The following is a 15495-nucleotide window of genomic DNA, read 5'->3' as shown; positions in this document are numbered from 1 at the left end:
TAATAACACCATTATTATTTATTGTTATATTTTATTATTATTAGTTATTAATACTCCATGATTTCCATCTGAAAATAATCGTCCAGCGAGCCGAAAAAACTTATTTCTCGTAATAAAGTTATACAAAGACGAAACAAAATTTCTCTTAAAACAAGGCGACATTTTTGTTCTCAAATATTAGGATAATAATAATTTTAAGTCTCTGGTTTTTCAATGATTTTGGTAGGATATATTAAAATACACCTTCAATAGAAATTGTGAAGTGTTAGTACCAAAAACAATGCAGCTACATGCCACTTTTTAAAAAGCCCAACCTGCTTTTGATACTCTTTTTGTTTTTGCTTGTCCTCTAAAATAAAAATTTTTAAATTAAGGTAACCCAATATCCTATACTATGGGCATTGCAAAGGAAAATGGTTTATAACTTTGTGAAAATAGGTGCTTAGCTGAGCATTTGTGCCGACGAGAAATTCAAGTCTGATGTTACATACTTTGACGATAAAGTTCAATTTCGGCCACCCTCTGATGACATAACACGCCTTAAAGATTTGTAGAAATTCATATTTAATAATTTTCTTTTAACATAAGGGCATATTGTTGTTTTCGTACGTATCGAATATTTGAAATTCTTGTATGGAAATGATGGAAAATTCAAGATTTTCGACTCGTACGAAAACAAGAAAACGCCCCAATATTTTTTAGCTCTTAGTCCGTTAATCGGAAGTTTTGCAAACACTTATTCTCTTCATAAATACTTACTATCCGTTTATCAGCCATGGATATGTTCAGAAATGCATTAAGCATCAGACGCATTTATTTCTAAACTGTAATTGATGGAAATATGCCATACGCGCAACCACGGTTAAATGCCTAATTGGAACTTAGTTGCGCAAATAACGCGTCTGCAGCAGTTATAATTTGGAAGTAAAAAAGAGACTGATGCTTTGGCTTGATGCATTTCTGAACGCACCCCATATTTTAAAGTTCAAAAGATATTTGTATAGGGGTTTTAAATATACCATGTGTTAGGCATATTTATGTATATACTTTTATTGAAGTATATTTGTTTAAATTTTATGGTACGTAAACATTAATATATCCATTAAAATCCAAGGAATACAATTCACTTCAACTATGTTAATATATTGTAATAACTAGCATTTATTTTTAAAGTTTGATGAACGTGATCATTTATGTTGATGTAATGAATATAGCTGTATGCTCGATGACATAGCCGTGATCTATACTGGAGATAAAACCTCTGCATTGGAAACAATCATAGTTCCAATTCGGTTAAAAAAAACACTTCTTGCAAAAGTTTCAAAAATTAAATAAAAATTAGTGCAGGCTTGCGCAAGAACTTTGGAAAAGCCCGTTGTCACGAAGTTGTGGTGTAAAGATGTGTAAATTATAAAAAAAATGGAAACAGAGACAACAACAATACAATCAAATAAGATGTAAAGTAAAAGAAATGCACAGCTTAGAAATAAATGTTGAACCAAAACAACCACCCAAACAAGTAGTATTTCCGGTACGTTTAAATTGAACTGAAGCATTGCAGTGCGGATCTCCTTCAAATATCCGTCATGCTACAAAACACTTGCGTACTATGACTTGGCGTACATTAGTACAACACACACACAAGAATAACATAATTTAATCTAATCAAATGCCAAGTGCAGAAGTTCATTCATTACGTTTTAAATTACTGATGATGTTAAAATTACTTCTATAGTATGGGTTTTTAGTTTTGCGCGGGCAATGGGGGCGGGGGATAAGCAAACATATTATTGCCGGACGCCGCTCCAAATCCAGAGGGAACGGCATAGTTACTGCCTCCTGAATGATGAGAAGGAGGTGCATGTGCGTACATTCCGGATGCACCTGCAGAAGCACTGCCTGCCGCCCGGTGATTTGGCGGCGGTTGATGGTGTGCATTATTGCCTCCATATGACATGCGCGGGGGTTGCTGCTGATAACCTAAAGACTGCTGTGGCGGTTGTTGCTGGGGATTGAAACGTCGCTTATCACCACCTTCGGCTCCAGCACCGGCACCATAAGGCTTATTGCCACCGGTGTGCTGGCTGCGATCGTAGCCAGCTTGAGGAGCGGCTGAGAATCGAGAAGGTGGTCCACTCGGACGTTGATACATTTGGCCACCATTAGCTATTTGTGGTGGACGCTGCTGATATGATTGAGCGCCACCCATGCCGCCAGCATTGTTACCATAAGAGCGATTACCGCGATTGCCGTAGCCACCACCACCACCCATACCACCACGATTCTGATAGCCACCACGCGAGTTGCGTTTATTATTATAGCCCGAAGATGATGCCATCTCAACAAGTCGTGGATTGATGACCTGCAAAAAGTACATGAAAAAGAAGTAACCACACAAAAAATTGTTAGCCTAACGTTCTTTAGATGTAATACGAAAGTTTTTTTTTTAATTATTTTATGTATAATTTTTACCTGATTAGCTTCGCGCAGCACTTGTATCAAGTCATTAGCTTTGTTGGCGTTTGAAGTGGTAAACAAGGTGTATGCCGTTCCCNGTTTTTGAATATTTTTACCTGATTAGCTTCGCGCAGCACTTGTATCAAGTCATTAGCTTTGTTGGCGTTTGATGTGGTAAACAAGGTGTATGCCGTTCCCGTATTGTTCGAGCGCCCTGTACGNATTTTTACCTGATTAGCTTCGCGCAGCACTTGTATCAAGTCATTAGCTTTGTTGGCGTTTGAAGTGGTAAACAAGGTGTATGCCGTTCCCGTATTGTTCGAGCGCCCTGTACGCCCGATGCGATGCACGTAGTCCTCCGAATTCGAAGGATAATCGTAATTAATTACGAATTTAACATCGTCAACATCTGTTCAGTTTAGGGGTTTAAAAGCATTGAACGACGTGCGTTGTAGGAATAGTCGTTAATTCGCGTTCGTTCGATGCAAACGTCGAAAATTAAAAATATTTATTTAGAGTTTGCACGCTGGCAAAAAAATATACATCATAGCATATAAATTGAACAAAAATTTCTCCAACATTGCAAGAAAAGTGAAATATTTTACAACTTTATAATTTAATTGGCATGATTGGAGTTTTGCAATATTTTTAAGTGGACCTCGACCTTCAACGATTTTTTCCTTGTATGCTTGTATGTTTCTTAAATTTTTTAATTTCTTTGGTATTAAAGATTTTCGAAATTATAAAATCATTTTATTAAAATGCGTAGGCAGTATACACGGAGTTGGAAGCTTAATTCATATAGTATACTTAAAAGACTAACAACCAAAAGCAGCCAGAAATAATAATTGGTTTTCTGAATGACTTTAATGAGAAGAGAAAGCAATGTACTTACCGAATTCCGGCACAGACCTGAATTTACAACTAAGGGATGTGTTGAGCGCAGCTGTGGTAGGGTGAGAAGAAAACCAAGGATGTTGAACAAGCAAACAAGCGAGCGCACAGAACGCAAGCACGAGCTAAGCGTACTCGCAATGTCTTTACATACACAATAGGTATTTGCAGTGAGCTCCCATATTTTTATTACCCAGCTTGACTCCAGCGCACATAGTACGTATGCGCGCCGGATTGTTTAAGCCGAACTTGAAGCACAGCATTTGCGCGTTTACTTTTTTAGCTATGATATATTTACATTACTGCCTTTTTTTTGGTAAATTATATATAACCTAAGTGTTTACTTATTGCTAATAAATACTAAATCTGAATTTAGCTTTTCTTTATCAAGCATGATTTGTTAACTATCAAAAACAAAACTGCAGAAACAGATTTTAGCATTTGTTCTGATAGGCCGTGTTTTCGCATTTGAAATATTTTAGGAAGTTATAAACTTTTCCATAGTTTTATATACAAGAAAAAATCGAAGTCCATTTGAAGAAACGGTGAAGTTGATATTTTTGTTCACACATAAATTGTAATAACTGAAAAAATGCAACTGCCAGTCAAAAATTATTAGGCCCAAACTCTGAACAATGTGCGTTGTTTTTCTAATTATTGAAACCCGCAAGTGTTTGTCCCCCTAACCATGCTAATGACTGCTGCTGATCTAATGGCACAGATTTGACTCTTACCGACTTCCGTATGTACAAACGCTGAAAAGCCTTTATATAGTAAGCAACGCTTTAAGTATTGGCATTAAATAATATTTTACAACAGGAAATTAACGATTGTTTTTTGATATTAACTTTTATATGAAATGAATCAGTTACTGCTTTTATTCTAAATAAATTAAATGACGAATTATAAAAAAATAAGTAGCCAGTCATAACTCCTACATAAGTAGTCCTTTTAAGTAACCGAACAGCTGTCATGATAAGCACAGTCACGCCCGCTAAAATGTACTATTCTATTCAGATTTTGCGGCCACAGTTTCCTTGACTGACACTATTCTTTTTTATATAGGTACATAAACATACAAAATACAATCCTAGTTAATTAATATGACCCGTAACCTGACAGTAATGTATGGAAATACACATTCCTCATTATTTACCCACACCTTTTTCAGCGAATCGTCCGCAAAATTATTGCATTCAGTGTTTTTATGAGCAGTTGCTTTAAATTTTAACTCCGAACTTTACCCGCTTGGTTTTTTTTTTTAACGAACTTATAATTATACCCCATCTTATCTTTAATTGGACGCATTCGAAACAATTATTAAGGCGTTGGGTTTCGCTGATTCGCATCATGACAAAAAATATAATTCGCCATCGAACCAACAAAGTAATAATGATAGAATTTTCAGCATTTCGTCCACAGCATCACTCGCAGCTACGATCAAAGAGTCAAGTTATCGCCGTAGCCGCAGCTATATAGCGGCAGCGGCGAGGAATGTAAGGAAAATTAGTCTTACCTAGGCCGCGTGCAGCCACATCGGTTGCTACCAAAATTGAGTGCCGTCCATTACGAAATGACGACAAAACAAAATCACGCTCTTGTTGCGACTTGTCGCCGTGAATAGCACACACGCGCCATCCACTACGCCCAATAGTACGGGTTATTTCATCGACACGTTTCTTTGTCTCCACGAAGATAATTGTCTTCGTTTCGGATTCGGCAGAAATTTCCGACAAAAGCTTTATGAGCTTATTATCTTTCTCATTCTCTTCGCACACATCTACTATTTGGAGTATATTGTGATTGGCTGAAAGTGTTAGTGAGCCAATGTTAATCTGTATATAGTTATCAAGGAATTCTTCAGCAAGATTGCGCACTTCTTTTGGCCATGTCGCCGACCACATTAACACTTGACGATCTGGGCGAATCTGCTTTATTATACGCCGAATTTGTGGTTCAAATCCCATATCTAGCATGCGATCAGCCTCATCCAATACTAGATAAGTACAACGGCGCAAGTTGGTTACGCCCCGCTCTAGGAAATCGAGTAGGCGGCCAGGTGTAGCAATCACAATTTCAACACCGCGTTCCAAGTCACGCGCTTGTGGTTGTTTCGGTGCTCCGCCGAAAATGCATGTATTGCGTACATGAGTCTGGGAACCGAAATCGTTTGCAACTTGTTGTATCTGTTGAGCTAGTTCACGCGTAGGCGCCAAAATGAGAGCGATTGGCCCATCACCGCGCTCCAAACGAGCCTGATGACTGATGTGTACCACAGCGGGCAACACATAAGCGAGGGTCTTACCCGAGCCAGTCTGTGCTACACCGACCATGTCCCGTCCACTAAGAGCGATCGGCCAACCCTGAGCTTGTATAGCAGTTGGCTTGGCAAATCCCATCTTCTTTATTCCAGCTAAAACATGGTCCGGAAAACCAGGCTCGCTAAATTCAATGCTGGGCGATGGAATGCTATCACCTTTCAAAGTAACCTCATTGGTTGTGAGATAACCATCCACATCTGTTTTTGAGCGTTCGGCAACAGTCGTACTAGGTTGATAGAAGTTTTTTTGGAACGGCGACAATTTTATTTCTGACCAGATTATATTAGGCAAACGATCCCCGGGTGAGCCGTTGTTGATGGGTCCGCCATTCATTCCACGATCATTGTTGCCGCCACGTGGCGGCCCACCTCTAAACGGAGCACCATTGCCACCGATGCCACCGCGAGCATAAGGTGCAGGACGAGGACGTGCAATACCACTGCCACGCATTGGACCGCCGCGTTGCTGATCACGATAGCCGCCGCCACCAGCATTGCCACCCATACCGCCCATTCCACCAGCTGGAGCTCCGTTACGTCTATCGAACCTGTGTAAATAGCAAAAGAAAAAAGTTTTGAGTATGATTTTATAGTAAAATGGATTTACTTTAAATAATTGCAAAAATACTTTTATTATGGCCGTTACATGTATTTCATTGCATTTGTAGAATGCTAATTTAGACGGGTGTCAAACCATTTTATAATCGAAGCTATGCAGGGCTATCACAGAATCCATCGTAAACCGATTTTTCGTGAAATCTACGAAAATGCTATCACTGAATCCGAACAGCTACGAACGTAGCGTATGCTTCGATGGATTCTGTGATCCCCCATGGTACCTAATTGGGCTAACTTCAAAGAAATGGGAATGAATTCGGGGCGATATCAGGTAAATGTTTAGGACAATTTCATCTCAAACATTTGTCTCAAACAATGCCTTTTATTTCTTAACTAAACTCGATAGAAAGTTTTCTACTTTTTAGTTCACATTGTAATAAAAGCGAGTTTTTAAGTTTTTTATACTATATTTTGATTAAAATTTTATATGGAAATTGACACGAGAATAAAAACTAATTTTCCATTTAAATTGTTGGTGAAACCGGCTGTTATCTAATCTCATATGGTTTATAAATTTTGTCAAACTAAGCACGTCAAGTATGGGGCTATTCGGAAATGCAGCAAAACAAAGCATCAGTATCTTTTATTTCTAAACTATAATTAATGGAATTTTCAATATGCGCAAACACGGTTAGATACCGAATTGTCCGTGCCGTGGTGTGGATGTAATTTTAAGTAGAATATTTATTGGGTGAAATTACGCCAAAAAATGATTGCTGATTGTACGAGGGGTTTTTCAACATGGGGAACTCCAAATAAGAAGGCTACCTTGAGAATGTTGTAAAAATGAAGAAGTTCTCAAAGATGCAAGGGGAGTTGTACCCTTCAAAGGTACGTTTTGCAATACATCTCGTTCCGGATGATATTCACTGCATTGTACTTGGCCCAAACCCGAGTCAGAAAATTATCCGTTGAATACCACTCGTGCTTCAAAAGTAATCGGATATTTTCATTATATTAATCTACCTTGGAAAGTTTATAACATATAGTATATAATTTTGCGGGGTAAATGTCCCGAGCACAAAGTTATGGAAAACATTCTACAAGTGTGTGATGCTACTACTGAATATTTATGTGCTGCTTTCACAAAAGATAGAAAAATATATGCAAAATAAACTGTTTCAGGGCTAATAAATCTAGGGTCATTGAAAAAGGTTTTAAAATCCTATAGCTTTTATGGAAAAAATTGGCTTACATATTTTATTGTCCCGTATTCGGCTGCCTTAAACCGTACTTATAACGTAGAAGGCTGCNAGGAACTCCAAATAAGAAGGCTACCTTGAGAATGTTGTAAAAATGAAGAAGTTCTCAAAGATGCAAGGGGAGTTGAACCCTTCAAAGGTACGTTTTGCAATACAGCTCGTTCCGGATGATATTCACTGCATTGTGCTTGGCCCAAATCCGAGTCAGAAAATTATCCGTTGAATACCACTCGTGCTTCAAAAGTAATCGGATATTTTCATTATATTTCTCTACCTTGGAAAGTTTATAACAGATTTTGCGGGGTAAATGTCCCGAGCACAAAGTTATGGAAAACATTCTACAAGTGAATATTTATGTGCTGCTTTTACAAAAGATAGAAAAATATATGCAAAATAAACTGTATCAGGGCTAATAAATCTAGCGTCATTGAAAAAGGTTTTAAAATCCTATAGCTTTTATAGAAAAAATTGGCTTACATATTTTTTTGTCCCGTATTCGGCTGCCTTAAACCGTACTTATAACGTAGAAGGCTGCTAACTATGCAAGTACAATAGGGGTATTCACGAAAATAAGCAAGTTCACTCAACGAAAATAATTATTAGTTGACTTTTATTTTTTCCACTCAGAGATAAACAATTAACGAGTTTTATTTTTGTACTTAACATAAACTTTTATCTATAAAATTTAAAAAGGTCATAAACAAAAATTTTTATCTATAAAATTTAAAAAGGTCATACGCAACCAACTGAAATTTTGACCCGAAAATTTTAGGACTTATTCCTTTTATTAGGATGTCGCTACCTCTGAAAAGGATACGTCGGAAATCACGGTGGTATAGCTTTTGAGTTTGATTAATCTTTATTGTTAAGTAAACAAATAAAAAGCAATAATGACCCTCATTGCGAGAGTCGTTTCGAATGCAAGTCGTTTTTAGAGAGTCGAATCGTATCGAAAGTTTCACGTCATTGCCTAAAATTTCCACTCGACTAGTGTATTAAAACGGAAAATCTTAGCAGCACTGTATAGTTTTCGACGCTTTTGGTCGTTTACTTATTTCAGTACGACAATAGACAATGCTACTGTTGTCGAGTCGTTCAATTTAGCCTAATTTGCGACGTACGCAATTAGGCCGAATTCTTATTATCTTTGAACGGGAAATAAAAATTATAAAATTATAATTAGCTTTGATCGAAAAAATAAAAATCCAGCAATAAAAAAATTTCCTTTGAGCGAAAAAATAAAACTCAAATCTACTTATGTACTTATTTCTAAAAGGTATTTTTCTGATACCAAACGGATTAATACTTTATCAAATTTAATTAATAATATGGCATTTTAAAGGGGGCATGCGAAAAATTGTTACGTTGTTCAAATTTAATTATTTATTAAAAAAGATGGGGTTTTAAAAAGCTGAAAGCACTGTATCTGACCAAAACAGCGCCATAACTTCTGTAATAGTTCATCAAGTGGAATGATTGAAATACCATTCTGAACGAAAGCTCCACTGCTTGAGGTAAAAATAACAACTTTTTGATAGGGTTGCCACCCGCTTAACATTTTTGGAACGTAAATATATACTGACTAAAATATTACAACGCATTCAGGCTATTTCTACCCAACATAAACATACATATGAAGCGTCGCCGCGAATAACATCGGAAAACTCCCGCTTCTGACATGGGCAGTTTGTAGTTAGTGTAATAGGGCTTTCGCACGAAGCGATTTTTCAGCCAACTTTTGCGTTCAACTCACGTAGGGTGGCACGAAAAAAAAATTGAATGGTTAAAAATATCAAAATATAAAAAATATCAAAATATTCGCCATAAAAAGGCGTTTGCACTGTTCAACTTTGCATTCTACTTTTGGTTGAATGGCCTTTCAACTAATCGCTTTCATCAAAGTTGGTCGCATTTAGCCATTCAACTTTTTTCGTGCAATCCTGCGTGAGTTGAGCAAAAGGTGAGCACAAAATGGCCTCGTGAGAACACCTTTTAAACGAACATAGCGACAGTGCAGACATAGGAACACATCAAGATAACCAACCGTTCAGCTATGGGAAAACTAAAAATGCCGACCGATAGTACTTTTTACGCTGATCTCAACTATATAAATCTTAATATTGTTTGCCGCAATTAAAAAGTAAAGAAGATATATGAGGTTAAAAAAAATGTTTGCGATATTTTAAAATATTAATATTTTCTAAACCGTAACCAATTAAAAAAGATTAGATGTCAAAATAAAGACAATTTATTTAAGCCAAAAATATTATAAAACAAAAAACTTGTCATATTTTTTTCATAAAATAACTTGTTTTTAGAAAAAGTCCATAATTAATGACGAAAAAATGTATATTATATAGAAAGTGCAAGTTTTTACCATTAATTTTATATACATATTATATTATGGTTTGCCCATAGTCGTGGTAATTTGAATCAGCTATAACTTTGGAACCATATGTGGACATATACATATATGTATGTCACATGAAATTTAAATTTAGTATGCAGGCGTNCTATATTTTGTAACAATTTTGGCCTTGTAAATAGGTGCGTTGTCCTGTTGTAGAACGAAATCCTCTCCTATTAGACGCTTACCTTCAGGAATAATCACGTCTTTCAGCAAGTTAAGGTAAACTTGGGAATTAGTTTTGCCTTCGAGTACCACTATTTTGCCTACTCCATAAGCAGAAATGCATCCCCAAACCATCAAGCCTTTATCGCCGGACTTAAGAGTAGGTTTTGTGCACTTGAAGGACAACGCTTCATCATGCTTGCGCCAAACATACATCTGGCCCCCACTATATTTCAATCGAATCATGGATTCATCCGTCCACAGTATTTTGTGCCAAAAACTTTCGGGCTTTAAGACATGATCTGAATAAAACTTCATCCTCTTTTGGAGATTTATTTTGCTTATGAACGGAATTTTCCGAATAACTCTCCCATGCTTTCCGTCTTCATGCAGCCTTCTGCGAATAGTGGAGAGAGATGGTGCTGTTTTACCTTCTGATACGAGCTTGGAGTAAATTTTCGGAGCAGAAAGCATTGGGTCTGCTGCTGACATGTTTTTTATTCGAGTATCNTATACATATATATGAGCTTTTGAAGGGGGGCGTGAAATATAATGAACTTTGTTATGAATACATTTCCATGGCAGGTGCTTATAGGAAGGTTTGTATATGTTACAGACCAAACCCGATCTTAGGACAAATAAGTTTTCCCTGGGCGAAACTAGTTCTGTCTAGATTCGATACATCCATCTAAACGCGAAGTCAAGTTGGACGCAAGTATATTGTGGACGGCGTAGTTGGAGTTGGACTGATGGGGGTTCTTTTTTTGAAGCGCGGAGTTCTGCTCAAAAATACTGTGGCGCCTCACCTAGTTTAGCCTAGTCAAAACTAATTTGTCCTAAGATCGGGTTTGGCCGGCAACATATATATGAGTTTGTAAAAGGGAACGTGGAGACTAGTCGTGGAATTAGTAATCAGCAGTACTTAGTAATTGGGAACCATAATTCACATGAACTTGAAATTTGGTATGCAGGAGTTGTTTAGAGTAAAGTATATAAAAAGTATGATTCATAAGGATGCCTTAATTTAAACAGAAAGAAAATAATTTAATTTATGCTGAACTGAATATTTGTATTACTGTTTTATATTTTGATTTGTTTACCCCGAACGACGTCGGGTGCTCTGCTAGAGTAATAAAAAAACAATAGTACCTTAATATAGAAAGGCCCCATCTAAAATATTTGGGAGATTCACAAAGGCGTCGTAAGTATTGTATTGTTGTATGTCGTAAACTTTAAAAGCATAAATAAATGTTTAGAGAACTTGAAACTACTACCAACTATTTTTTAACACTGTGGAAATTCAAAATATTACTTTGATGGTACTTTGCGAACCTGCTTAATATATTTTTAAGGCGTTTAAAGTTTACGACATACAACAATATGACACTTACGACAACGTTGTGAATACCCCAATTGTTTATTTGCAAAATGACTGAAAACTTTACACAACTGGGAATTTCTTTACAATGCTGTTTTCAATTGAGGGCCATAATTAATTAAATGTAGTAGTGGTTTTTGAATTGCACTAAGTTTTCAGTGAGTAATCTACCGACATTTGCACAAAGCAAGATTTTCAAAGAAACTGAGATAGGGCCTTTCTCTATTAAGGTAACTATATGTACATAAGTATGTACATATGTATATGAGACATTTTAATTACATTTTTGATAAGGTTCTGTAGAAGCATTTGTTCTTTTCTTTATCCAACAAGTAATTTTTAAGCAAAAAAAAAATAACCGACTTCAATTCTAATATAAAAATTTAGGACTACCGTTAATTTCTTCATGATCAAATCTAAACCAGTATGGGACTACCCTTTAGGTACCACCTTTCCGATAAAAAAAAAAAGAATTATCGAAATCGGTTGAAGAGGATATGCAGTAACATACATAAAAAAAATAAAAAAATATTCCAACGAATTGATACGCTCCTCCTTTTTTGAAGTCGTTTAAAAATAGAATACAACTTTACAGGTCCTTCTTTTTTAGTCTAGTTACTTCTTTTGGAATAAGTCGAAGCAAGTCCATCAACCCTTGGACCTACCAGTTTTTGATAATAATTTTATGTTTTTTGCTTCTACCGTAAAATAAAAAATTTGTTGGCTAGGGCCTTTGTGAATTCAGGTGATCAGGTGACGATATTGTAACATTTGTGGGGTTATGCGTAAGGGTCGTAGTTATTTTTGCGCAGATCTTGTTTTTGCGTATGAAGCCTTCGGCCGCGCTTAGAGATCTTAACCTTTAAAAGATGTTCACATGAGGCAATTTTAACGGCTGTTTTAGAGGCGATTAGTTGAATCAAAAGTTTACTGCGAATATTTTGATTTTTTTCATATTTTGATATATTTTCTTACTTTGATATTATTATTAATTCAACTTTTTACTGTGCAAAGCTGCGTTGAGTTGAACGCAAAGTTGAACAATGCAAACACTGCTTTAGGGGTCATAACCCTTACTAAGCAGAAATGTCTTTTCTGTGTCGCCGAAGGGGAGGGCCCTTTTTTAATGAACTACAATATAGGTCCGACCGATTAACCGGCATCGGCATCGGCTAGTATCGGCACAAAATTGAGCTTCGGCATCGGCATCGGCCTTTTTTCGCCGATTCTTTGCCGATTATTTGGATTTTCTTTTCATACATATGTTCAGGTGAAGCGACAGAAAACAGCCAACATCAAAAACCATTTGCAGACAGCTCACAAAAATTATTTTTTTTTGTTAAAAGTGGTTCACGTTTTTTTCCATACAAAAGTATGTTTGACAATTTACTTTTATATGTAGGGGACACTGCCAGCAAAAAAACAAAATTGCTAAAAACAAATGGGATTTTAAAGCAGCTTGAAATTCGCCCATTATACTAGGATTAAATGGTCTACAAAACTGCACACCAGAATTTTTCTAATTTTTGTACCAAAATTGAAATCTGATTTATATTTATACTAGACTTATATAAAAAAATTAAACTATAAATATTAAATAAACAAAAGACAGATGCCAAATGACAAAACCGGTCAATATATCGCAATTTTTTTGTGGACCTCTATATGTATGTACATATGTATATACCTAGCATATAAATTCTTATCCATTGAATGCAAGGAAGTGTAGTTTAGTACAAAAGGAAATTTTATGTTCCTAAAGGAAATTTTATGTTCCTAAATATTTCTTCCTTAGCACCAGTGTTTTATGTAATGTAGCATGTAGTTCTTTAGCAATAATTATACAATTTTGTAAAATTTTTTAGTAGTTTTGGTTTATAAATATAAAAAATAAATAAAAATATTTATAAATTATGAAGAATAGCTGAAAGATAAAGTAACCTGAGTTTCGTCCGAAAAAATTTCACCCGAAAATTTTTATTCCGCCCATAATAAATATATGGAAATAAAAATTTAAGTTGTTGTAGCGGCTACAACAACCCCGCCCAGATCGGTTAGTCCTTCATTCGTTGTCGTCCAGCTCTACTAGCGGTAGCCCCAGGAAGCGTGCGTCCATGACGAGGCTGGTTATCTTTATTTTGTTAATTGGTTATGTAGTCCATAAGATATTATTTTATAATTTCGAAAAATTGAACTTTAATTTTACTGTACCAAATAATTTGAAGATTTGTATGTAGTACTCTAGATGTATGCCAAATTCGTTTGCATTTTTTCGTATAAGCCCAATCAACGGCCGAGTGCCACCTTTTAAGCTTTTATATATGTATGTATGTATGTATATATGTAATCGTAAAAACCTGCTTCCATTAGAATTAAAAAATGCATCATGACCCTTTGTAGTAATGAGTCATGCGGTTTATGAGTGAATTGAAAATTAGCACGTTTGTAAAACGTGAAAAATCAATATTTCAATATATAACTAGGACTATGTACGTATGTACATACAGCAAGATTTATCAATGCATTAAAGTTCATGGAAACTGTTTTATGCTTTGGTGGTTTTAACGACAAAAAATTTCGTGCGAAATCCGTGCAAACCCGGTGAAGTTTTATGTACCTTTAAATTTGTACGTGGCTCAATTAAAGATCACCATAACCTCAAAATAAAAAAATATGTACATAATTGGTTTAGCTTTTTTCGTTGAGGAATAAAAGGCTTCCTTTATAAATCACAGTTAACAACATAGGAATTTATAAAAAGCTGAACCGACACCATTCTGATTACTTAAAAGCTCGAAATTACATTTGTTATAGATTTCAAGGTCTCTAATGTGCCCCTAAATATGGGTGCTGCGCATTTTCTTATAGATACCCGAAATGAAATGTATGTACTTACATATATGTATGCCTTTATACTTAAGCTATTGATTTTCATATTAAATCATTATATTTCTTATATTTAAAACACTTTCACCAATAGAATATAGAAACCAGATATACTTACATTTTCCCTAAGTTTTGATGGTAGTATCAGCAAAGAAATACTTAAAATACACCTTAATTCTCTTGTGAAAATTATTTTCGTCCTCCTTCACAGAGAATTAAATTGCTGATTGAAAAATTTCGTGTTTTACCGATTTGTATATCCCAGAGTTGCTCATTCGAATATGTTATCGATATATGTTTGGAACTTCAGCATAATGGGGCCTTCGCACATAGCGAGTTTTCAGCCAACTTTTGCGTTCAACTCACGCAGGGTTGCACGAACAAAAATTGATTGGCTAAAAATATCAAAATATAAAAAAATATAAAAATATTCGCGTTAAAAAGGCGTTTGCATTGTTGGACTTTGCATTCTACTTTTGGTTGAACGGCTTTTCAACTAATCACTTTCAACGAAGTTGGTAGCCAGCCCACGTTAAAGGCTCTGTTATGCATACTTGGCATTGCTTGAGAGTTGTCANCGACTTTGCATTCTACTTTTGGTTGAACGGCTTTTCAACTAATCACTTTCAACGAAGTTGGTAGCCAGCCCACGTTAAGCCATTCAACTTTTTTGGTGCAAACCTGCGTGAGTTGAACGCAAAAGTTGAACGCAAACTGGCGACGTGAGAACACCCTTTTGGGGCTTTCGCACGAGGCGATTTTTCAGGCAACTTTTAGCTGAAAGCAAAAATTGCCTCGTCCGAACGGCCTTTCGATTAATCGCTTTCAACAAAGCTGGTCGCCAGCCCACTTTGAGCTCGTTCAACTTTTTTCCTTGTGCCCTGTGTTTGTTTACATTCTGTATACATACTTTTTTCTTTTTTACTTTTTCACTTTTATTTTATCTGACAACTTTTTCACTTTCAACTTCTCATTCAACTTTTGTTGCCTGTAAAATCGCCTCGTGCGAATGCCCTATTAAGGGCCGGTTGCTCAAAGCCTGGTTGACACTAATCCCCGGTTAAACATCGTTATCGACGTTACCTACACCATGTTATTTGCATGGAGCCGAAAACGTCGATAACGATGTTAATCGGTGATTAGTGTCAATCAGGCTTTGAGCAACCGG

At 36.1% G+C, this 15495-nt stretch overlaps 1 protein-coding gene across 1 annotated transcript; it reads right to left on the bottom strand.

Moving 5' to 3' along the window:
- Positions 1-1001: 1001 nt before the first annotated feature.
- On the bottom strand, positions 1002-14589 carry LOC108376401 (ATP-dependent RNA helicase dbp2). The gene is made up of 4 exons (XM_017632607.1): positions 14446-14589; positions 4868-6219; positions 2688-2866; positions 1002-2362 (listed from the first exon to the last, which is right to left on the bottom strand). Coding segments are annotated over exons 1-4 (2151 nt in total). The 5' UTR covers positions 14448-14589; the 3' UTR covers positions 1002-1744.
- Positions 14590-15495: the final 906 nt, after the last annotated feature.

Source organism: Rhagoletis zephyria, unplaced genomic scaffold (assembly GCF_001687245.7).
Source record: "Rhagoletis zephyria isolate East Lansing unplaced genomic scaffold, Rhagoletis_zephyria_1.1 Rzeph_scaffold_10363, whole genome shotgun sequence".
NCBI lineage: Eukaryota > Metazoa > Arthropoda > Insecta > Diptera > Tephritidae > Rhagoletis > Rhagoletis zephyria.
The sequence above is the reverse complement of the archived record's forward strand: the minus strand, read 5'-3'. Positions and strand labels throughout refer to the sequence as shown.

Bases quoted from the DNA above. Each gene is read 5' to 3' on its own strand.
- LOC108376401 (XM_017632607.1), bottom strand. The intron at 2,867-4,867 runs GTAAGACTAATT...TAAACTGAACAG, and splicing joins TGTGGCTGCACGCGGCCTAG to ATGTTGACGATGTTAAATTC.